Genomic DNA, 24,184 nt, shown 5'->3' on the forward strand with positions numbered 1-24,184 from the left:
GAGTAAGACTGGGCATGTTTTGGAAGGGATTACAAGTGTGTTGATTTACGTGGTTTGTTGAGCAGTCAATGAAGTCCGAGGCTGTTTTGGACTTCAGCTGCCCAGGCAGTCCAGGTATGACAAACGTACTAAGACATTCCACTCTCATTAGTGACTTGTGGGGATCTCAGCGAAGCTGAGGAACAGCCAAAGTGGCAGGACCTCGTGGGAAGCCTGCTTCCTTTCTTTTTTGCCCCCTGCCCTCCTTCTAACAAACACAACTGCTCACCCCTGACAGGAGGTGGAAGGGGCCCTGGGTTCTGAGAGAGGGTCGTTCAGTGGAAATGCTAAATCGTGGTTATGGGCCCAGTGGTCCAAACAGCGCCAGGGGATGGCTGGAGCCAATGCAGACGTGGACACTTGCAGCAGCCACGACATCCAGGGTGGTAGTGTGATGGGCCCTCTGGGGCACACGCAGCGGTCATCGCTCAGGGCATTTTGAGGGCGGCTCCTGCCTCAGTTCACACCTCTGAACTATTCTCTTTCATGCCTTGGTTTAAGAAAAAAAAAATACCCTGGAAAAGGGAACTGTCAGAACAGTTGTGGAAAATGGTAACAGTCTTGCAGTGGGTTTTATTTGCTGTTTGTCTTACCTCTCGCCTCTTGCAGTCAAGACATCCTTAAGGTGGGACCGTCCCACAAGATGGAGTCAGGCACGTCAATAGCCCCAAGGGCTTGTGTCTCAGACAACATGGTTGCTTCCCAGACATTCCTGTTGGGTGTAGAAGGTTGTTTATGGGAAAACAGAATACAAGTAAATTTGAAAATTGTTAAATCTGTGTGTCATGAATGCTCTGCACATTCAGAGAAAGATTCAACCAGTTAACAGACTTTGAAGAGCACCAGCAGCTGCCGCCGCTTCCTGGCATCATTCTCTTAGGTGTGGAGCAGTGAGTATAGGGAATCTAGCTGCAGATTTGAAGTGAACGTTTCAGGGAATCATTTATGAATTTTTAAACTAAAAACGTTGGCTTTAAGTTAAAGCCAAAATGAGGGCTGAGAGCTTCTGTTTTTCTTTTCTTTTTTCCCAAGTATTTGAAAACTGAAATTCTGTAAGAGATTATCTGTGAAATGCCTTTCTTTTATTACACCCATAAATTTCAGGAGTGGCTTTGATCAAGCCTTCTGCCATGCATGGTTTCTAAATCTTTTACTCATACATTAATAACTTTAAAAACACTCATCCTATTTTTGTTGTAGTGAAAGAGGAAGTTTCTAAATAGTCAAAAGGGAAACATTGAAAATAGAACACAGTAAATGATAACTAAATTAGGGTATTTTTTTTCCAGCAAGAGCAATGCTCCATGCTGAAACTTGCCAGAGTATTTTAAGATTATTGTCTATAAAGCAAATATACCAAAGAATTGAGATGCTCAGAGGAAAGGCATTACAGAAATGCAAAGTATTATCAGTGATGCATACTATACATGGAACGATGTTTGTCAGTCCCTAATACATCAGTCAGAGGAGTTTAGTTTTCTGGCTTGGGTTTAGTGTTTAAAACACACACACACACACACACACACGCGCGCGTGCGCGCACGCACACACACACAAAACTTGCAAATCAAGTGAGCTAACACTCTGCCAACTTCCTCTAGATATTCACCCTGGGGGTCAAACTCTTAGGAAAATGATGCCTGGTTTTCCATCCCCCTAACTGCAGTCCCCACCAACAAGCAAGTCCTATCTCTAAGAGGGAGCTCGCAAAGAATTTCTCGAGAGAATATGGAGCTGCTTTGGCAACAAAATGCTCTCTGCAAAATGAGAAGAAAGAGTTGTTAACTGATGAGTCAATCCCGCTTTTATAGCAGTTTATCTTCGTGGTATTTCCAAGAGCATAAATGTTATAAAAAAAGAGAGACGGTCATGACAGGAAGAACACAGTAGAAAAAAACAGGAACGTTTAAGCCAAAAGCAATTTACTTTGCCAGTAACTGGTTACATTTCCTTTGTTTTATTATTATTATTTCAAGAGTTGGGGTTGAGCTGAAAGTTTCCCACACCTGGCGCTGCCCTGACACGTAACTTGTCAGAACCCATAGTGAAGTGAACATATAAAAGAATGCCTGGAAATTCTGAGCTTCTAGACGTGTTAAGAAAACAAACAAACCCCAAAATCTTGTTTTGCTATGTTGTCTTAAAAAAAAAGGTTCTATTTTATTAATATTTGACGGAGTTAAGAAGAGGAAAAAACAAAACACGCGGGTCAGATGTCAAAGGCGCCCGGAGCACCAGCGGTCGCCAGTGCTCCTGGGATCAACACCAATGGGAATAGTAGTGACTTCACAAAGGCGCATACTTGTTAATTTCATGACGCTGAGTAAGAGGAACAGATGGGCAGTCAGAGAGGAAAGATTTTTTAAAAACCACAGAGATCTTTCACTGCTCAGGCAGAAGAGTCGGTGGCCTCCTGCAAAGGGGGAATGTGGATGGCTTTCTCAGTGTTATAGACCTGTACGGCATTAGTGGAAGTCTTTCCTCCTACCGCAGGTCGGCGGGGACCTTGCTCCATGCCAAGCCTGTAGGATGCCGTTGGCTGCCTGAGATGGGCCCTAGCACCCATGTGCTATGTGGTATTTGGGTGTTTTTGTTTGGGGAAAGCTCCCTGGTGACTGCCAGCCCACGTTAACCATATAGCTATCTCATTATTGGACAGAATGAATGCCTCTGTCTGTTAGAAGTTCCTTAAAACAGGGACTCCAGATAAAATCCAGTGGCCTGGGTTGGACTCCTTCTGCTACCTGTTACCAGTTGCAAGACCTAAGACAAGTAATTTCTTCTGTGTCTCAGTTTCCTGGTCTGGAAAATGGGGATAGTAATCTCCCCTTCCTGCTGGTTTGCTGCGAGTTTTAAATGAGTTATTATAGGCAAAGGGCTGACTGGCACAGAGAAAGTGCTCAGTAAAGAGCAGCTATTCTTACTGTTTGTGTGTAGTATTGAAAACATTCATGTGAAGAGCATTGACTGAACGCCGTGAGTAAGCCCGGCCAGAGCTGGGCTGTGGATTATATACACATGTGAAAGTCACCATGCATTTATGGCTTCTCACTATTTATTTATTTAGTTAGTTAGTTACTTACTTACTTACTTACTTTTTTATTTTGTAGTGGGACTGACTAGAACCAGTTGTGCTCTCAACAACTTTACTGCTGGCTCCCCACACTCCTGACCACCACCACACCATAAAGCATTTGTTTTCACTCACCTGCCTAGCAAATGATTTGTTCTCTTGACTCTATGAGGAAAAAAAAAAGTAGCCTGGAGTAACCAGAACTTTTACTCCCCCCAAATAGCCAGCCCCTCTATTCCAAAGCTTCCCCTGGGGTCTTATAGATCCCAGAGGTTTCAGAATATGTTATGGGTCCCCCTCCCCCAGTCCTGCATGCTCCATCCTCCCTGGGACTTTGAACATCTGGTCTTTGGGGCACTGGGGCCTTGGGGACAAGATCACAGCCCTTCCAAGATGCCAGATATAGACATCAGGAACCAAGGACCTTGGGTTTTCTGTCTCAATTCACGGAGCAAACTTGCAAGTCTCTGGGTTACATTCCCAGAGTTCAAGTGTAAATAGTGTGAAGGGAATGCAGTTTTACAGGTGCCTAGTACGACAGGTACGCACATGGCCAGGGTGGTGGGTTTGGCTCATGAAAACTTGAAGGAGGTATCTGTGGGCATCTTTAGTTCCATCCGTCACTTTTTCATTCACCAAGTTGATACTAGTAATGCCGTCTCCTGGGTGTGTGCTGGTGACAGAAGAGTGCACATGGTCCTGCCCTTCAGGACTCTCCAACCGAGGCTAAACTAACCCCTAAACCACAGCTAATACATGAATACCGTGGTACCTTCCAGAAGAGAAAGCCAGACAAGGAGGGGAGAAGGGAAAGGAGAAGCGAGGTCTGTGAGTTTGAGGCTTGAGCGATCGGTGGGATTTGCCTAGCCTACCTGCAGTGTCAGCGACTTGCCTCTTTAGGAACAAAAGGCCTTTTTCTCTTGATCAGATCCCATTTAGAGTTAAGTTTGTGTGAGCAGAATATTAGGTGCTAGCCTGTTCTAAATTTATGATTCTCAGAATTTGCTGGGGAAGGGCATGTGCTTCTCTGGGTTCTGAAAACAGCTCAAAGAATGGAGAAAATAGACCCAATTTGAGGATGACCTATTGTCAGTTCCCGGAACCTCTGCCTGTATTTAAAACAGCCTGTTCAGTACAAGTTCTATCTAAAAGGCCTTTGGGATTTGAAAGCTTTCTGGAAAGAGATGCTTTTAGGTTTAAGTGGGTTTTTTGCCAAAATGTGAGGAAGGAGAGATCGTAGTTAACAAGTCTGAGAACAGAGGCGATCCTGTTTTGTTTCTTTTCGTGAAATGTCTCAGACCTACCCCGCGTTCTGCTCCCTTTCTGTCAGCTCTTTCTGCTGGGCTATTATTTTGATAAGGGACATGAAAGGACATCCTCCCCTCACGCTCATTAAAGTCTTAGCACTTGGGTCCGTTGTGGAAACACTTCTGTGCCACACAGAGTCTCAAACCAAAATAGTCCACGCCCTGGCTCGGGGCTGAGGCTGGGGCCGGTTCATGGAAGGTGGTGGCAGGAGGCTGGGACAGGGGAGCAGGAGGTCAGGATCCACAAAACAGGCCCGATGAAATCACCAGCCCCGTGCAGGGCGGGGGAGAGAGCAGAGCCCTCCCTGCCCGTCTGGCAACTCCGGCAAAGTCCTCAGAGCTCATCCCACACACTCCGTGCTAGTCACTGCTGTGTGTTTACATGAGTAATGGAGCTGCGGGGGGAGGGGAGTTGTAAGCAGAGCGCGGAGCCTGGCAGCTCGCATTCGCAATCACATTCGCCTTGGGAGGGAAGCTGACAGCCACACCAAGTCAAATCGAGACTTCCAGGGACGTGGCCGGGAAGCGGTCACATGCTGTAGCTTTCAGGAGCGCAGACATCCTCAGACAGATGTTTGTCGACTGGAATGGGTAATCGCGACTTTCTCTTTGCTTTGATTTTTGTCTGGGAGTTGGTTTCCTCGTGATAATTCCAGGCTGGCTTTGGGGGACGGACTTCTGGACACTCGTCCACCGGGGGGTGGGGGGTGGGGAGGAGAGGACAGGGGGTTTGGGAGGGGGAGCCTGAGCCCCACAAGCCACTTTTTAAACTTTTGTCCAACTGGAAAGGCAGCTCCGCTTTCCCGAGGTTTCCCCAGCAGCAGAGCTGTTATCCACAGTAGAAAAATCGAAGGAGCGGGACTTGTTCTGTGAGGGAGAGGAGTGCAGTATCAGATGTTCCAAAACGCCTGGTTCACTGTGTGATGTCAGGAAGATGGACAGCAATTAAAAGCGTCCCGAGTTGTTTGGAATTGGCACTGTTGTCATCCTACCTTAAAGCAATGAAAAAGTGTGGGTGTCTCGAAAAGGCTGGAAGAACACGGCTTGGGGTGTAATTCATTTGTTTGGAACTGTTCAAGGGCTTCTAGGTTAGTGCGTTGTTTTAATTTTGCTCAACTTGGGTGACTGATGGAGCTCGGTGTGAAAGCTGATGCCGGACACTCGGAGCACTAGATAAACAGCCACTCTCTTTTTGCTGCTTTCTGTGTGGATCATAAAAGGATTCGAGCTCAGCATCAAGGATGAACTAGAACTTTGATTTTGCAACTTTAAAAAAGTATACCCTTCACGGAATCAGGCCAACCCCAGTGTGATCTTTGCAAGTTATTTTAAATAACCCTCGAGATCGTCATAAAAACTCCACTGGAAGGGAAAAGAGCATGCTGATTTGAATGTTGGTGCCAGATTTGCTAAGATCTGAGACATGCTGGTCACAATATTATTGTAAATACGTGTAAGACTAGCTTTCTGATTGTTATCATGAATGCACTTTCTGTGCTCTCTCCCTACTTATTTGTATCCTATCCACTTGTATGGACCACAGTTTCAGAAAACGCTCGTGTCTCCACTTTTGAGGACAGAGGTTTTCGAACGCTGCATTACTAGGAGACCGTAATGGGCTGGCAAGTCACCTAGGTTTCTGAAAACGAGATACAAAACAAAAAAGAATCATCTGGGAGCCTGGCTTAGGGTTGTCCTTCAGCTCAACATGTTTCTTTTCTAACAATAGGGAAGTTCCTTATTATTGTCCTTGGGAGCTGATAGCTTCGTTTCATGTACACTAATCAGACAGGTTAGAGTGTGCTAGATTAGCTTTGGGAAGCGTGTACAGAACCGTAGAGTCTACTAAGATGCAAGCCTTCAGAGAAGGGAGCGTAATGTGAGGGTAGGCTTGCACACCTGCGTGCCCTACGAACAGGTTAGAGGGCACATCTCTATTCAACATGCTTGATCTCTCTTCATAAGGAAACCCATGCCAGTGAAAATGTACATGAGTTGTTCTTCGTTTGTTTTCAGCGCCAAATCTTAAAGGCAGACCACGCAAAAAGAAGCCATGCCCACAGAGAAGAGATTCTTTCAGTGGTGTTAAAGATTCCAACAACAACTCTGATGGCAAGGCTGTGGCCAAGGTATGATCGTTCACTTCCTGCTCTCTGTTTGGCTATATCTTTTTTTTTTCTTTTTTCCCTTTTTCTCTTTATCTCTCTGCTCTGGTGTCTTGGTGGCAGTTTTCAATTCAGAATCTGGCTTTGGTATTCACAGCTCTCTGGGTCTGTTCCCGCCACCTCCCCTCCCCTGGGTGGCTGGGGGAGGGGGGAGCGTAGGCATTTTTGATTAGTCAACAGAAAGACTTCCCACCTCCCAGTCTGGCCTGTTGGGTAAAGGACAGATGATTAAGCGCCCACGTCACTGAAGCTGAGATTTCATAGAAGGTGACACAATGACATAGTTTACTCTGCTTGTATCAAAAATAGACCAAGCTGAACCATCCTCTTTCTGAACGTGCTCATCTAAATATGTTGCAGAGATTAACAGAGGATGAAATTAGAAATGGCTAGAATTGCGTTTTTTAGTTCTGTTTTTCCAAAGTCACCTCTAATTTATCGTAGACTAAAACTGAAGATGTTTACCTGTATGGAAAAAACAGTTACATGGATACAGGTACCCGTATATGCAATTGTATCTCCTGAAAAATCTCTATTAACACAGAATGAAAATCCAAATTCTAAACTATTTCTCAGGGCCCAGGCCCATTTTGCCCAAGCATTCCTCGGAGTCCTGAAAGTGCACGCCCAAGGTATTTAGCGCCATGAAGGGTGAAGGGTCACTTCATGTTTTTAGACTTACCTTTTTTACTTTTGTGGGGTTAGTCAGATGTGCATGGTTCTGTTTACCAGGTGTTTGCGCTTAGGTGTTGATTCTGTGCCAAAGGTAGCAATAACTCCTTTAGGACCCAAATTAAAGACCAGATTTCAACTGATCCTATGTTTCCAGATCCAAGGACCAAACTTAACGAAAATGGGAACATTTTCACTAGTGGTGAATTTGGAAGATTCTGATGTAGGAAAATAAGAATTTGGTTCTGTGTTGGTAGTCTGCTGTTACTCTGCCCTGTATATCACTCCTCTTCCCAGTGTAATGAAGCCAACCCTAGACAGCCACAGTTTATAAATCTTATTTTTAGCAGATGATTCTTTTATCAGGAAGTGCTGAGGACTTTTTGGTTAGGATTGCTTCGTGCTTCCAAGAATGCAAAGGGTTAAGAAGAGATCAGCCAGTAGAAATGTGTATTTTCTGGCTACACACCGATCTGTCTTTCCCTAAAGTTATTTTTGTCCTGCTCTTTTGACCTTCTGCAAATGAGTGCACAAGGGTACCAAGAATGACATTTTCTAGTAATTTGGACATCTCAACCCTAGAACTACCTATCAGCTTGCATGACCTCGAAGGATGTCAGCAGGAACAGTTTATTCCCTGTGATGTGGTTTGCAAGATACTGTAGGATGGAGTGAGAAAGTTTTAGGATCTTAGCCTTCAACCGAGCTTGCCCTGCTGATATTTTAGGTTGGCCCCCTACCCCATACCTCCAAGGTGACATCATGTGTTTACCCTAGTATGTTTGTACCTGAGCCCAACAGGATGAATGAAGCTCCTTCCCATGTCATCTGGGATGCCTCTGGGAATTTTACAAAACTCATACAAATTCATCTGAAAGACCAGCACCTCCAATATTTCTCACCATGGAAGGCTGCCCAACACTCACAGTAGAACCCACAAAACTGAAGAGAACAGGAGCCTGTTCTGTATTTCATGTTCACTGGATTCTTAGGCAGGATCGTAGTCAAACCTGGGTTTTCTAGGAGACCCTCTCTCCCTACCCCCATCAACGCTGCCGTTCAGAATCTTCACAAGGAGGTTCATCATCCTTCCATCGTTGGTTTCAGTGGTGAGCGGATGAGGCTCCGGCCATCAGCCCCTGGGCATTGGTCTAAACACCCAGCTCTTCTCAAAGTCTTGGATTACAGTTCTGCCTTGGTCGCTTCCAACGGGTCTGGCAAGACCACTTCAACTAAAAGAAAGAGACTAGTAGGCATGGAGTATGGTGGGCTTGTGTGTTGACCCCAGCACACAGAGGGGAAGTCTCTACAAAATGAGCAGGCCACCTCTGGGACCAAGACAACCACTAGAAAGGCATTTATGTCTTAAAGAGGTCTTTTCTCTTAAAACACTGTCATAGAGATTACAAGCCTGAGACCATTGGATCACTTGCTGAACTGGAAGCAATATTTCAAGTGACAGTTGGGCTTTATGACCAACACCTGTGTGACTGTGTTTTGCAAAAGTGTCTCAAACAGACTATTTCTAACCATGGATACATACCAGCTCCACAGAGCAAAGCTCTCTAGACTGAGAACCTCCTGGGTTTGTGGTCTGCATGGCTGGAAGAGCAGTTCGAGTAATTTGCCTGTTGCCGTCAAAAGGTTGTACTCTTTCAATGAAAATGTAAAAGCCAGCTTTGCCAGACTCCCCTTTTTCAAGGGATGGAGGATCCCATGGCTTTCCAAAGACAGCAAAAGTCACACGGGAAAGAGGCTACCAGTTCTCTGAAGATGTCTTGAAAGTGTCCAACCAAATCCTGCGGTTTCCCTGGGACCATCTTATGGCAGCTGATGTGGGCCCAAGCCCATTCATATGGTGATCTGTACAAGAAAAATCTTCTCAGTCCAGTCCTCTAATGGGAAGCCCCCACAGATAGAGGGCAAATGACTTTTCACATTCTGTAGGCACTTTTGAAAGGCCAGAAATATATTACAGGTGCTTTATACTCAAAAAGGAACAAAAAGAGGGAAACCATGGTGTGCCATATTTTCTTTCCCTTAAATCACAAATATCCCTTTGATATTTCACAAATGTGATACTTGCATTATTTTCACTATGTTTCCTCTAGTTCCTCAGAACCACTCCCAGGAATTATCCTTCCTGCTTCACTGGAGGGAAGATGAGGGTCTCCTAGCAAGTTAATGACCACATCAAAATTAGACTGTCGCTTCTTCTTTCTTGCTGGTTCATCACATCTTGCTGCCCCCGTTGAGGCTGGATTAGTTATAACTCAGACCAGTGAAGGGATGTGGTTAATATCAAATAGGTGGTGGTTCACTGAAAACATTAAATGGGGATTCTTTAATTAGCACTTCCTCAATCACTTTAGAAACCCCAAAGCTCTTAGTGAATTAAACAAGTAGAAGGTGTTCAGGTTGGGAAAAACAGATCTAGGAATTAACTGTCACCATCCAAAGGTTGGGCATTCTCAAGATCAACATGAAGACCACCTCCTGTTTTTAAAATTGCAGGAGATTAAGATGTTAACTGAAAAAGAGAATATTTGGGGTAAATGTGAAAATATGTAGAAAGGAAGTTGGCCAGGTCCTACCCAGAAATAGAGTAATAGCCTAAAGGGCTCCTTTTTGTTAACTCAAGAAATATATGGAGCTAGCGGGAGAAAGGAAACCACTGCTCACTTCTTACAAGGCATCTGCTTGTCCCCACCCCCGAGCCCTAAAGAGGAGAAACCTGCTGGCTCACCCACCAAGGTTCAAGATGGAGTTCAGTAGGTGGTAGCCTGGCTTGCCCAGGAGCCTTCTTTACAAAGGAGGGAGTCTGAATGACTTTGGACTTGGTTTGTGCACCTTGTCCGTGCTTTCCTTCTATTTCTGGATGCTTTTGCACAGTTTGAGGCAGAAGGTTAGGCAGCCTTCTAGACCTTAAGGGAAGGCTCATACTTCCTTAACAGTGGTGCTTCTGACCTCATAATATAAATAATGGCCCATGATCGCTGCAAGTTTAAGACTCAGGCTGTTTTATATGCAAATCTTGTATCTGCTCCTGTTTGTGCAAAACCAGGATTTGGAGTGAGGCCCACCTGAGTCCAAAGCCAGAGTTCTGACCCCATGAGCCAACTACAAAATACATAACCTCGCCAAGCTTCATTTTCTTCAACTATAAAATGGAGCTAGAGGCCTCCCTCTGATGATTTTTGTGAACATTTGGTGGACTATAGGAAGTCCACAGCACTGTATCCAGCTCACTGCTGGGCCTCAGTTGATACTGGTTTCCTTCCCTTTGCTCAATATACAATAGAAGGAATGGAGCCCTTCTATGCTTTGGAAACCACCTAGTTCTATCTTGTATTCCTCATTTGATAGATCACGTTTCTAAGGTTTTGTAATGCCTAGTGATAAGATATGCTTTTAATTGGAAGTGTATTTTGACTCTGGATTTCATTTTTTTATGAGTGTCAGTAAATTATGGTGTTGATTACCACAAGAATGAGACTACCTGGCTTCAGATCCCAAGCTCACTGCATACTAACTTGGACATGATCCTGTGGCTCTCATTCATCCCCTCTGTGCCTCAGTTTCCTCATCTCTCACGCAAGAATAATCACGTGCCTTGCTAGGGTTGCAGACATAAAATGAGATAATACCTTTAAAAATGCTTAGAACAGAGCCCGGCTACATCGTAAACACTCATAAAAGGCCAGGGCAATGCAGATTAAAACTGGAATGATTTTCTGATTTCAAAAGCCATTAAATTAGAGATTTCATTAGAACTTGAGACTCAGTCTAAAATTTGGCAGTGAGAAATGATGACAACATAAAGTTTCACAGGATGTTCACCTTAATGTGATGTGACAAAGTACTCAAGTTTGAAAATATTGTAAGTAAAAATTCTACATGGAGGAGTGTTTTAGTCCCATTTGCACAGCCCCTTAAAAATTAAAATCTTATCTCAAAGCCCAGTTGAATGAGTTGTACAGGAAGTTTTATTTTTTTTCCAGAACCAGTCTAAAGATACTAACCTCGCACGTTCGCTTGAGAGAATAAGTTAAAGAAAACCCTTGCAGGAGGATACAGTTCCCTTGTATAAATAAGCACAGCCTTTTATATTCTTAAAGCCTAGAAAGGAGAGGCTGAAGGGAAAGAGAAAGAGGGGTCAAAAAACTGAAATGGAAAACAATGTTGAGTATGTGGGACATTTTTATTCATAACATTTCCCCAGCACTTGCCTTATTCTCTCCGATGTTAGATACGGAGATGTAAAGAATATCAGAATGTACACATTCCCCATGGGCGCACTTGAACTCAAAGTCTGACCCTTTGTACTTCCCCCTTTTACAATTAAAATAGCTCAGCAACTTAGCGTTATATTTAACAACCATCAAAGGCCTCTTGTAGAACATGGCAGTGAACAGGGAACATTAGGTTAGCCACTCAGTTTGCCGAGTTCCGTATTCACCTAGAGTGTGGAAGGAACAACATCTGACACGTTGGCTGCCATTAATTTTTTAATTATGGCGCTTTCCATTACTCGTCTTAGGTTTTTAGCTGACCTCTACTCTTTCCTTTGTGGCAAGTTAATATTTCCTATTACATTCTCAGAGCTGACCAAAAAGCCATTAAAGAGTGGGAATCTTTTGTTTCCTACTGAGGATATATCTGGGCATCCCCCTCAAGTGACAGAACCCACCTTACTGGTGTTCCTGATGCCAACATCTGCTGGCATTGACATGTTTTTTTCAGGTGGCAGGAAACAGTAGCAACAAGAAACGTTTACTGTGAAGAAATAAACTTTCTTCCATGTTGATGCAAAGTGCGTGATATGGGACTATTTATTAAAAAGACACGATTTTGTTCAATGACATTAACAGATGGGGCCCCTTGGGAAAATAAAAGTGTGTAAAGAGGCAAAAGAATGGTTCCACCAGATGGGGACACTGTTTCTGGTTTCCTATCAACACACTTGCAAGGACTAGAAGGCTGGCGTATTTTGGCAAACTATGGCCCCTCACCACCTGTTTCTATAAATAAAGTTTTATTGGAACACAGTCATACCCATTCACTTCTACGTCTGTGACTGCTTCTGCGCTAGTTGAGTAGTTGCAACAGAGACGATCTGGCCCCACAGCCTGCAATATTTACTACCCGGCCCTTTACAGAAAGTTTCCACCTGGTGATCTGAGACGATTCATACTCAATGTTGCCTCTATAAAGCTCCTTCAGGGCAAAGTTAATTTACTGGCTCCCTGCTCCCACACAGTGAAAGCTGTCACTGGCTGTGTCTTTGTGAGTGCTCCAAGGTGGTACTTGACTTGACGTGGCATATTTTTCCCCCTTTTCCAGGTGAAATGTGAGGCCAGGTCAGCCTTGTCCAAGCCGAAGAATAACCATAATAACTGTAAAAAAGTCTCCAATGAAGAGAAACCAAAGGTTGCCATCGGCGAAGAGTGCAGAGCAGATGAGCAGGCTTTCTTGGTGGCACTTTATAAATACATGAAAGAAAGGAAGACCCCGATAGAACGGATCCCCTATTTAGGTTTTAAACAGAGTAAGTATGCTTGTTTTCATTTCCGAAAGATCAAAACTGCTCCTGTTCTTTAAATTGGGAAAAAAATTTTGACTCAGGGCTATGTCGCAATCCTAATCTGGGGATGATGCTTTCTCTCTGTTTATACTAAATCTACAAATCATCCAGCCCAGGGATTTTTCTCCCTGCCCCTTTCCGCTACACTGTTCCCTTCTGGGGCAGTTGCAGTGAGATATTTATAGGCTTGAATCCACTGATTATGACTGGAAATAGACATGTTGAAAGTTTCTCATTTTCTGTTTTGTCAATCTTGAGAGTCTGTAACGCCTTTCTTCTGAGATAATAATATGACGTCACTTTATCAGGCCCAGATGTTGCCTGCAAAAAGGCAGCTTTAAAGAGGAGAACATTGAAAGGTGGATAAAACAACCAGAAAGAGAAAACGTATTTCCTAAGCCCCAAATTTGTTAAGAGAGAACAAAAGCCTCACTTCAGAGGAAACACAAAATACCCAGATTTGAACCGAAAGCCCAATTTTGGATTACATTTAAGCATCATAATACATTTTTAAGTAGAAAAGGAAACTTGCAGCTGAGCAGAATTCCATAGAAAAAAAAAAAGAGAGAAGAAACCCAGATCCGGTCCTGATTTCACAACCGAATATATATTTTGCCTCTGTCTGGATTTTGTAGCACACAAAGCAATGAGCCCCTGGCTTGAAATAGTATTTTCTCCAAATGTATCTTCCTAGATTAAAACCATGTGTCATTTTGATGAAGAATGTCAAACCTGTATGTTTTACATAACAATTTACATACCTAATAGCAATTGGCACTGATTGCAAGAGAACACTCGCAGCCATTATAAACTTATATAACTACGAATGATTACAATGTTTGTCTGAAAACTGGTTGCTTGAAATAGAAGTAAAATTAATGTACTGTGAACAGCTTTGTTGCATTATGCATTGGTTCAGATTAAATCAAGGCCGAGGCCGGGCTCCTGATAGCTTTGAAATAGTGCAAGGTTCAACGAGGCTTTTCCAACATGTTGTGTCAAAGAGCTTTTTTTTTTTTTTTCTTTTTTAATTTTATTCGTCATTTCCCTTACCAAGGCATTACTTGAAATTCAATTTTCCCCTCTTGTAAAAGAGTCAAATCCATAGCAGTCCCATTCCCTGATGTTTGGGACAAATGAAGAAGGTTGCCAGCAATTTGGAATAATTGTTTAACAGCATCAACGTACGCAAACCCTGCAAAGGGAGATGTGTCCTACAAGAGTATATATTCAGAACGTCATACAGGCAAGTTAGGGGACTAAGTGGACTCAGGACTCGAGTCTTCTGTGAATGAGTTCTTCCTTCCCTTTGATCTGTTATGTCGCTGCAACTTCAAGGGTAAAATGGTGTGTCTTCTTACTCATTACAAAGCACCACGTGTTAGTGAAATACGGTATGGGTTCTTAATATGGTGCTACCTTCAGACATTCTGTTAAAAAGGTAATCGTGTATAAAAGTGGCTGGTATTTCTTGATTATGATAAGTTCTTATCTGAAGGAAGCGGGATATAGTACCCTTTAATCAATAGCTTCTTTCTAAGGGTTGAACAAGACCAACCCTAATTTTGAAATCTCACACTTGTCCCCAAGGATGCTGTTAACTTAGCTTCCCTGGATGTGCTGATGGCAATAGGATTAAAACTGTGTTGTCCTTTATCCCCAGAGTAGAACCATTTCCGTATTTGTGACTGTTTCTTAAGAAATATTTTAAGTGGTAATAATATATCCTGTTGTTGAATGCCCTTTGGCAAATTGTTTCCTAAGAACTTAGCTCTCTGGGGTACCAGTGTTTTGGGTTTGGTTTTTTGTGTGTTGTTGTTTTTTTTTTCTCTTTCTCATTGAAAACAAAACAAAACAAAATGTTTTGATTGACATTTCTTGGAAGTATGTTAATGCAATGCTTATCTAAATACTTATTGTCCCTCTAACAGTTAACCTTTGGACTATGTTTCAAGCTGCTCAAAAACTGGGAGGATATGAAACAGTAAGTGTTTAAGCAACTTAAATGAAATAATTTTGCAATCTAACTCCCCCACCCCTTCTCTGACCAAAACGGAGAGAATAAAAAGCTAACCGTCCCTGACCACCTCCTCAAATGGCTCCACACTTTTGGGGGTTTATTGGGCCGCTTTTGGAAATGATCCCAATTAGTTCCAGGTTTGGCAAAATTGTAAACTTGTCGTAAAAACTACAAGTGGAAAACATATGTAACTCTCCCCTGTCAGGGAAATTAGTTGGGTCTGTAATTTTTTCCCATGTTGAGAAAGGGCTATTATTGTACAACAAGCCAAGATTGCATAAAAGAAATTTCCCTTGGCAACATACCTGACATCTGTTCATGTCTAATATGGGAAATGTATTAAAGGCTTTCAAAAGTAATCAGTATTGGCCATTAAGGAATAGAATGCAGCAGAATCTTCTCTTATTCTAGGGCAAAGAAGCTTTATTAGACAAGGGTCAGTGCCGCATAAACAGGAAGTTATCAAACTTATTCAGAACAGGCTCTGACACTCTTTATCAGCTAATTCTAACTGACAGGAACGGGTTATTTTTAGCCCACAGGAAAATTTGATGGCCACGGATTTTACAACATGTATTTTGAACCAATAAAACGTTAGAGCAACAAACTAAGATTAAAATCTTGAAAGAGGAAGAAAGAGCTGTATTAATATAGCACGCAGAGATGAAATCTGTAATAAAATCAATTGACAGGAAGATGTCGTCATTGGAAATATTTTCTCCTCCACACAATGATCAGATTAAGTTGTGCAGTGTCTTCTGCAATTGAATAAGAAATTATTTTTTTCTTTCTTTATGAAGTAACCTGGAATATTTCTGTATCATAGTAAAACGACAGTAAGAGACACAGAGTCAAGAAAATGAAATTCATTTTTAGTCCCACCACAATCACCAGTGTTTCTTGCCAGGTATAGCATATTGTTTCACCAACTAATATAATGGTTTGATGTCAGGGATTTGGAATGGGGAAAGATGGCCAGCATGATGTGATTCGGATAATCTGGTATTTAGTGTAGAGATACCTGCTATGAATTCTGACTCCGAACTCTAAGATGGGAGTAAATGTGTGTCTAAAATGTTTATTTAAGACCTGGGATCTACATATCCATTTACAAAGCAATACAATGCTCATATGAAGTATTATAAAATGTGTGTTTCATAGACACAAATTTACTTAAATATTTATTTGACCAAGCACCCTCTGTAAAATAAATAATACGATTTTTCACTTGGTTGGATCTGTGGATAGGACAAAGAGATTGACTTCTTGCCAAGGTGGCTCGTAGTTTCACAAAATCTTAAGCTAATTATAGCTTTTGTCCATGTGAAAAAGATAACTTATTCAGAGTTAGTCTCGTGGATTTAGGAGCCCAACCCATAGCCTAGGTTTTTAAGTCTAATGCTTGATTTAAGAACAGGAATACACATTTATATGAACTGCAGATAAGTTACGTGATACTGCACAATATTATTAAATCTCTTTTTAAACCCAGAAATGTATTGTTGTTTACTGATAGGGAGAGTGCCAACAAATTCCACAGGATCCGTTTTTCCTGCTTTTGTATCTTCTGTATCCTCCCAAAGATCTGTTTTTCTCCATGCAGCAGCAAGTGGGTGTGGAATACACAAAAGAAACTTCTGATAAATTTCAGGGCACTGGCAGTATTCTGAACACATAGTATTCTTTCTCTTGCTGAATGAGCAAAGTAACAAATGACCGCGCAATCAGCAAATCACCGGAACACGTATTTAATAAGTCTTATGTGTTCACAGCATGGTGTGGGACACTCTGGAGAATGCACAGATATCTAGGACAGTGGTTCTAGTTGCTTGCTGTCCAGGAGAGATGGTGATTATAATGAAGAGACAAGGTGGAAAAAGATCCATTTGCCGTTCAGGTTAAGGATGATTTCATTTAGAAACAAGGGAAGAAGACTTGTGGGCTCTCCTGCCTTCTGAGCAGGATTTTAGAGAATATTCGGAATTTAGACGTGAATGATCACAGCCTTCCAGGAAGAGAAAGCCAGACGGAAAAATAAAAATGTGGAGGTAGAATGATGTTGGACGTAGAGAGTTGGAGTAACATAAAGTCGGGTGGCCAGTTGGCTGGGATGCATGACCTCAAAGGCCAGTCCAGAGAGGATGGAGCCCTGTGAGAAAGGCTTTCAGATGGTAGCCCCTGGAATTCTGTAGGCTGGCTGGGGGCAGAGTGGGGGTGGGGTCAGTGACACAGAGAAGATCGATAACAAGCGAAGTGTTATGTTTTGCCCCTCATTCTGCCGTCACTGTAGTATAGGTGGAGTCAAGGAGAGAGAGGCTGGGATGGGGGGGGCATTGGGACACCAGATTGGCATCTGCTTCCCATCTGGTTATGTACGAGTAGCCAGCCTCCTCAGCCAAGCCACAAAGAGGACTGGCAACCTCTGGAATTGCTCCTTCCCTCCTTCTCTATTTACCCATCAACTCCCTCGTTGTTCATTGGGTCCCTGCCATTCTTCACCCCCAATTTTTTCATCTACTCTGAGACAGTGAATCTACTTAGCCTTGTTAGCTATAACATCTACATCTGGAGTCGTAAACTAGATGAAGCCGGTTGGTGGGATTTTTCCTTCCTTCTTCCTCCCTCTCTTTCTTCTCCCCTTCCTTTCCTTTCTATTTTTTTTAATGCTTCATACTACCTTGCTGTCCCTATAGGCACTGCAGTTGGCTACTCCCACGCTATGTCACAGCTTTTGAATCCCCCAAGTACAGAATACATTTTTCGATTGGTATACGTTGACCAATAAATGAAATGAGATGTTCAGCGAGGATTCAGTTTTGAAGCTGCTCCAGCAGATGTATGCGTAAGATCCCGTCTGAGGACTTAAGTTGTCATCGCTGTGTTATTGAAAGACATTTATCTGTAAGATTATCTGATGGCAGAAGCACATGTAGACTTGTCATTAGAGCTCAAAAGAGATCTTGGAATCTTCTAGACCTGTGGTTCCCAGAGGCCACTCGAAAACTAGGGCTCAGATTTTCAAAGGGGGACCTTTCAAGTATATGGATATGTCTAGACCTCCACACTGAGACATTAACTGCAGTGGGCCCTGGGCCTAAGAACCTGAGAATCCTTTTTTATAAGCACTCCGGGTGATGCTAATTCAAAGCTAATGGTAACGGTGACTGTTCCCACCTCACCTACTGGCTCTTATGGCTCCTTGCTGCACAGTGTGGCCCCTTCTAAGTCAAGCATCTAAGGTTAGAAAGTTGTCTCCACGCTATTATTAAAGAAGCCTGCCAGAATATTACCATTCCTTTGGCCCCAAAGCAGATCAAAGTTTCCAGTGAAGGTTTTTCCATCCATGATAAGCCATTTTCATTTTGAATGAGGGAAAGTATAGGTTCCGAACCTTTTTTATGTTTTGCAAATTGGTCTTGGTGCAGAGAAAGATACTTGTCCTACTCCGATCCAGACCCTCATTTTACAAGTGAGGAAACTGAGGCACAGTGAGGCGAAATGAGTTGCAAGGGGGCATGGCCAACTTCTTCAGATTCTGACTTGCTGAGAACTTTCCGTGCAGCTGTCACAGCCTCCATCACATCACTGGAAGGAAAGGGGTGCATAAATGACCATTCTTTGTGCCTACAGTGCTTTCTCCCTAGTTTGGGTGATATATTGGGAAAAGCCTCTAATAGCCTACCGTCATTAGTAGCATCTTTCAGTCGGGTCTTTGTACCTGGCCTGAGGTACAAATCTCCATGAACTACTAGCTGAGATTTTTATCTGATTCTTGAGAAAAACGCATGGAGTTAGGAGATGGTTCAAGAGGTCTGTGTGATGTAAACATTCAGTAATAATAAAAAATTGCAAGTTTAAAATTTGTAGATATATCTCTTCTGCCGTTAACTTGTGACTGGATAAAGACATCTCTCTGGAATTCCTTCTGGTTTTAAAAAGAGGTCATCTTAATTGGCTTGTTTTTGTTTGTGGTTATAAACTATTCCAAACCTTCTGGTTTGAATTGCGGATTATGGATTATTTCATTGCAGTCCTTCACAACCCTTAAATTGAATTAAAAAAAAAAAAAAGAGGAGCAGAAGTTTTATTTTAAGCCTTTAGAAGCATTTGACTAATGGCTATATTCAGTTCTCTTGGCCTCCTCTGCCTTTGCTGGAAATGAATTTTGTGTCTCTGCATCCTTGGGTTTTGAGATCGTAAATGTATTGAGTGGATTTGATTCCTTAAAAAACAATATCCCCGCCTTTTGACTGGTTGGCAGTGAGGCTCCTTCCTTTACAATCATATATCCAGCTTCTCCTCCCAAACATTTTAGAGCGGGGTCACCTACAGTTGAGGAAGCAGAGCTGGATACGGTTGCGCTGATGAGCGAAAGAGGTCTTCACTTCAGTGTCTGGTGAAGCAATTACAGCGTGAAGAGTAGCTTGGGGTATTACCAGGATGCAGTGTGTGGAGTGTGGTTCGCTAAAGTGATTTCCATTTGGCTAACCATGTGATGGTGAGCCAGAGGCAGTATTTGGAGAGAAGGTAGAGTAGGGAAATGGGTCTTGAGAAAATCATATTCTAGAGACAGAGGACCGTGCAAGCGGTACCTTCCAAGAATGCCAGTTTAGCAGCTCTGTCTGTCCCCATGGCTGAGACAAGACCATTATTACTCATCTGGAGGAAGAAGTCACATGTCTTTTTGCTGGAAGGATTAGGCTTTGATACCAGATTCTGGCTTTGACATCATTTCAAGACATCCTCTGAATCTAACCCTAGTACTCTGGACGGACAAAGCCTCTTGCTTAATTCAGAACTCTTGAGGCCAAAGATGATGTCATGTAGTTTTGAAAAGCTCCAGTTCCTGGAGTACTACCAGGAAAAAAAAGTCATCTTCCTTGAATTCAGTCCGCCCTCAAGGTGTCCGGAGAAAGCGGCTGTTTCTCTGAGCAGCCTGGGCAACGTTGCATGCAGGCAAATGTTCCTTTTGACTTCACATCTGCTACATTCTTAAGCCATGGACACACTGTCCTGCAAGATTTCTGATTGCTGTTTCCTAACCAGGCCACAAAAATTCCAACATTATTTCATCCCTGCAATCTCGAAGGTAAAGAAACCAAGGCTCCAAGGCCATGTCTTAGGTTAAAATTGTTACCCAATTTTTTTTTTTTTTTTAAGAGCAGGATATTTTCATCAAATAAGCAATAGATGGGACAGATTCCTTTATCACCCCCTGGACCCATTTTCTTGGCAGAGGTGTGGAGGGTTAGTTTCAGTCCACCTTGCATCCTAAAAAGCAGTTTGAAAACCACTGCATTAGGAAGAAATGAAATACCTGAACATAATAGATGTGCAATGCTCTTCACAGTTTCTTGGGTCTTGCCCACACCAGGGAAGGGAGTGAGATGAAGTCTCCACACACCTAGGCTGGTTTGCTTCCCTTGGGTGCCATCTGCTCAGATTTTCATCTTGCTTTACGGTTAATCATATGAGGTTATGCTTCTTGCTAAGCTACGAACCCTTGAAGGTAGTAACTTCTCTTTCTTTTCATGATATCTCCCCACCCACAACCCTCCATCCTTTCCACCTTTCCCCTCCACACCTCTGTTCCTGGCCCAGTGCCCTCAATGGTAGCCAATAGAAGATGGATTGAGGTCAGGAATCCCTGTCATTTAGTTGAGGGTCTTGCAGGAGATGACAAGGGAAGCACAATTCAAGAAAAATCATTGTATGAATTTGGCCATTTTCTTCAGGAAACAAAGAGCCAGAAACTCTCTGTATCCTTAAAAACCTAAAATAACAGAAGGTCAGGTAGAAATGTGACCATGACTGGGAGGCTCCGGCTTAACCCAAGAGCTAGTCAGACTCACCCCATGGCTGGATCAGACTATTTCCAGCTGAGTGGAACCGGAGGCTAGACACGATGAGGCAGACACTAGTTTTGCCCCCGTGGGTTTTAGAGATAACACACATTCGGGGCAACAGAATAAAACCCAAAGCAAATGCATACTTCGGCATGAGGAAAGCATATTAGTGCAGGAGGCACATTTATACAGGTGGGAGCACAATGCCCGGGAGCTTGGTCAGGAGGAGTTCTTGCGAGTTCTCGTGTTCTTTCCTTTCTCCTTATAGGGCTCTGGGACCCACAGTGGGTTTGGACAACCGGGCGGGGGGGGGAGTTAGACATTTCTCACTTTAAAGCCCGTGGACAGCATTTGAATTAAGAGCACATCTGCATACAAAAAAATGGAGATGCATACCCAGGAGAACTGTGTACTTAAAAACATAAAAGCATTTAGCAGTTGGAAAGAGCACATTTTATGACTTTCCTGTGGAAAGAAAATATCTCAAAATGGCCTGATTCATCCAGGCCGGCCAGTGGAAGCTCGGTAAACAGGGACGACTTCCTGGAAGGCCCAGCCCTTGTCTTTGCTCCAGATCAACTCTTACTGGTAAAAACTGTATTTAAACCCAGAACTTGCTAGCAGGGGCTAACACAGACCACTAACCAGCTGTGCATGCCTTAACTAATGCCAAGTGACACTGGAGGCTGGCCCCTGCTGCCACAGTTTCAGTCCTAGCATGAGGAAGATTGTTTTCCTCCTTTTGATAATTCATTATTTATTCTTAAAGAAGTTTGTCATTTCTGTGATAGGCAAGTGTTGAACAGGGTACTACCCCCAAGTCTAGCAGATGGGTGTAGGAGGGGGGGCATGGTCAGTTTCCATACATTAAATAGCCCGTCATTGGTGGTCTTTCGTTCATTACACTTTTCACAACCTGTATTATTTTGTTTATCTGTGTAGTCCCTTGTTTATGTTTGGTAATCCCCCCCAACACACACACACACACACACACACACACACACTAGGATGTGGTCATGTTGGGTGTTGGATCTGGTTTTCATTGTTGCATCCCAGATGCTAGCACAGCACCCAACAAGTGGGAGATGTTCAGGAAATATTTGATGACTGAATGACTGAGTGAATGGATGGATTCCAGTATAATTGAGACTTATCTATGATTCATTGGTGAACATAATAGCGAATTTCTGTTCTAACTAGATACACACAAGGTCAGGGTAAAAGGAGCATAATTTTACTGGGTGGAAGTAAAATCTCAGAGCACTATGCCTAACCCATCCCCTTGGATTTTTGCTGACCTGTGGCTGTGCTATTTCTTCAGCAGTGAGAGACCCACAGCTCAAAGTCGAGACCTTGTAGCAGAAGCTGTGGTTTCCACAGCCCTCTACTCACGGGAAGCATAAGGTCCTTAGATTCTGCATTAACACCCTGCTATACATGTGGGCTGTTCACCAGCTCATTCTGATGGGGAGGCTGTTTCGATGTAGTGGGGAAGCCTGCTCTTGGGATCATAAGACATTTGTATGAGCCCTGATGTGACCATTCCACTGCTGTGTGTCCTTGGGCCAGTTGGGCAAACTCTCTGTGTCTTTCTTCTTCATCTGTGATGAGATTCCTGTAATCTACCTCACAGACTGAAGGGAGAATGAAATGGTATCACGCTTGTGATAGTCCTTCATAAGATATGAAACAGTGCACAGAAGAGATACAAGGATGACAAAAGGGATGGTTTCCTCTGAAGTGCGTGCAGGGACAGACCTGTTTTCTGGCCCTGCTGGACTCCCCAGGGCCCACACACCTCATCTGAGGGAGACAACTATGGAGGTGTGTTTCAAGAGGCCCTGGTGTGCTAAGGGCTTTGAGGAATAACAGAAACACGTGGGAGGGGGTAGAGTTTCGCTCCTTCCTTTCCATAGATCTTGACTAGATCAGCCTGAAAGTGTACTATTTCAATGATTAGAGGGACATCGTAATTAAATATAAAATAATTACTGAAATGTGTATTTTGAGTGTTTTGAAAAGGGCTTGAAACCATTTATTATCATCTAAACCAAGCTATAAATGAAGGAGAATATCTATTTTTAGTCATACCTGCCAGGAGATGCAAGAGGTGGTTCTGTCGAGAGAGAACTATTGAAACTCATTGGTTCAAGAATGCTTCCTGGGAAATTGAACAATGCAAACCTCCCATTGTCTCAGGGTCGAGAAGGGTTTATAGAAATAAAGGGGTTTTTATATAAAATGGAAAAGGTGCCATTTACCCTGTAGTGTTTAACCACCCCTCCCCTCCTCCTTAGATTACAGGGACAGAGCCCCTGTTTGCGGGTTGAGATCGCTCCCCACCTCCCCGGGGCTTGCTGCCTTTAGCCCCTAAGTGAATTGGGCTTGCAGCTCTGTCGGTATATTTCAAAAGAAGCCCCAGGGTGATTGTAGCCACTGCCACTGCCATGGGCACTTCTGCCACACCCTGTCCCCCCCTCTCCCCCCCACCCCGCCCTGTACATTCCAATAACAGAGTTTTCCTGTAACTCTGTTTAGAAGTATTCACAAGGACCTCAGAATGGGCTCTGTCTCCTCCTTGCAAGGAAATACTAGACTTGCTCGGATATAGTAAATGACGTGGTTTCCCAGATTAATCATTTGCCAGATCATGCATCTGTTATTTTGTAAAATCTTAATTTATGTATAAAAATAAAATTAAAGAAAGTGATTAAACAGGGCTGTAGTATGCTGTTCTGTAGACTGTAAGCTGCCCGGGTTCTAGGCACCCAGCCCCCCAGTAGACATAGCTTGCATTTTCACTTTGGAATTTGTTCGTTTTCCTGGTACTGGATGGATCACCCGTTTTCCTGACCTAAGGGAATAAAAATAAACAGGTTGCAACATATACAGTTTCAGATTTGGGTTTTGTTTTGGTGGTTAGAGGAGCTGGCTGGCATAAAAATAAAGCCGGAGATGACTGCAAATTCCATAAGCAATTGGATCAATTGAATTAGTCTATGTAGTAATTTTATTTAGTGTTTGAAGTGGTCAACACAGCACCCAGCTCAAAAATCAGAAGATACAAAAGCAGGCGAAAAGCCTCTCTCTTTTCATATACCCTTGGCCGCCCATTCCCCTTAAGCAACCAGTGTTCATTCTGACTCATTTAAACTGATACTTTAGCTAAAATCTTATTTTATTTGGATGCTTTATCAACATGACCTAAAGGATCAGAGTAAGAGTTTGTTCCCGGGGGCGGGGGGGGGGGGGGGGGGGGAAGATAACTACATAAACTATACAGGGAGATGCCTTAGAGAAAATGCTCTAAGGGTGACACAATATAGAACCCAAAGCAGAATTCCATGTTTATTGAAAAGAAGAGTACCACGAGTGAGACCCCCCTGTGGAACCCCGAATCTCCCCACATGCTCATTTGGACTTCTCTGTGTCTGGGCTTCCAGAACAGACTGTCCTCTTCTGCCTGTTGCATATGCACT

At 43.1% G+C, this 24,184-nt stretch overlaps 1 protein-coding gene across 2 annotated transcripts in view; it reads left to right on the plus strand.

The window, feature by feature from the left end:
- The window catches only part of ARID5B (AT-rich interaction domain 5B), a 174,606-nt gene that overhangs the window by 127,830 nt on the left and 22,592 nt on the right, over positions 1-24,184 (plus strand). Inside the window, exons 1-4 of one of the 2 annotated variants that reach the window (XM_059397487.1) lie at positions 4,392-5,009; positions 6,435-6,547; positions 12,599-12,803; positions 14,771-14,823. In XM_059397487.1, the coding sequence (XP_059253470.1) occupies positions 5,006-5,009; positions 6,435-6,547; positions 12,599-12,803; positions 14,771-14,823 (375 nt within the window). In that variant the 5' untranslated portion in view covers positions 4,392-5,005. Of the gene's footprint in view, positions 1-4,391; positions 5,010-6,434; positions 6,548-12,598; positions 12,804-14,770; positions 14,824-24,184 lie in introns of those variants that run through there. The other variant, XM_059397486.1, reaches the window with a different exon arrangement.

This window comes from Mustela nigripes, chromosome 4 (genome assembly GCF_022355385.1).
Source record: "Mustela nigripes isolate SB6536 chromosome 4, MUSNIG.SB6536, whole genome shotgun sequence".
Taxonomy (NCBI): Eukaryota; Metazoa; Chordata; class Mammalia; order Carnivora; family Mustelidae; genus Mustela; species Mustela nigripes.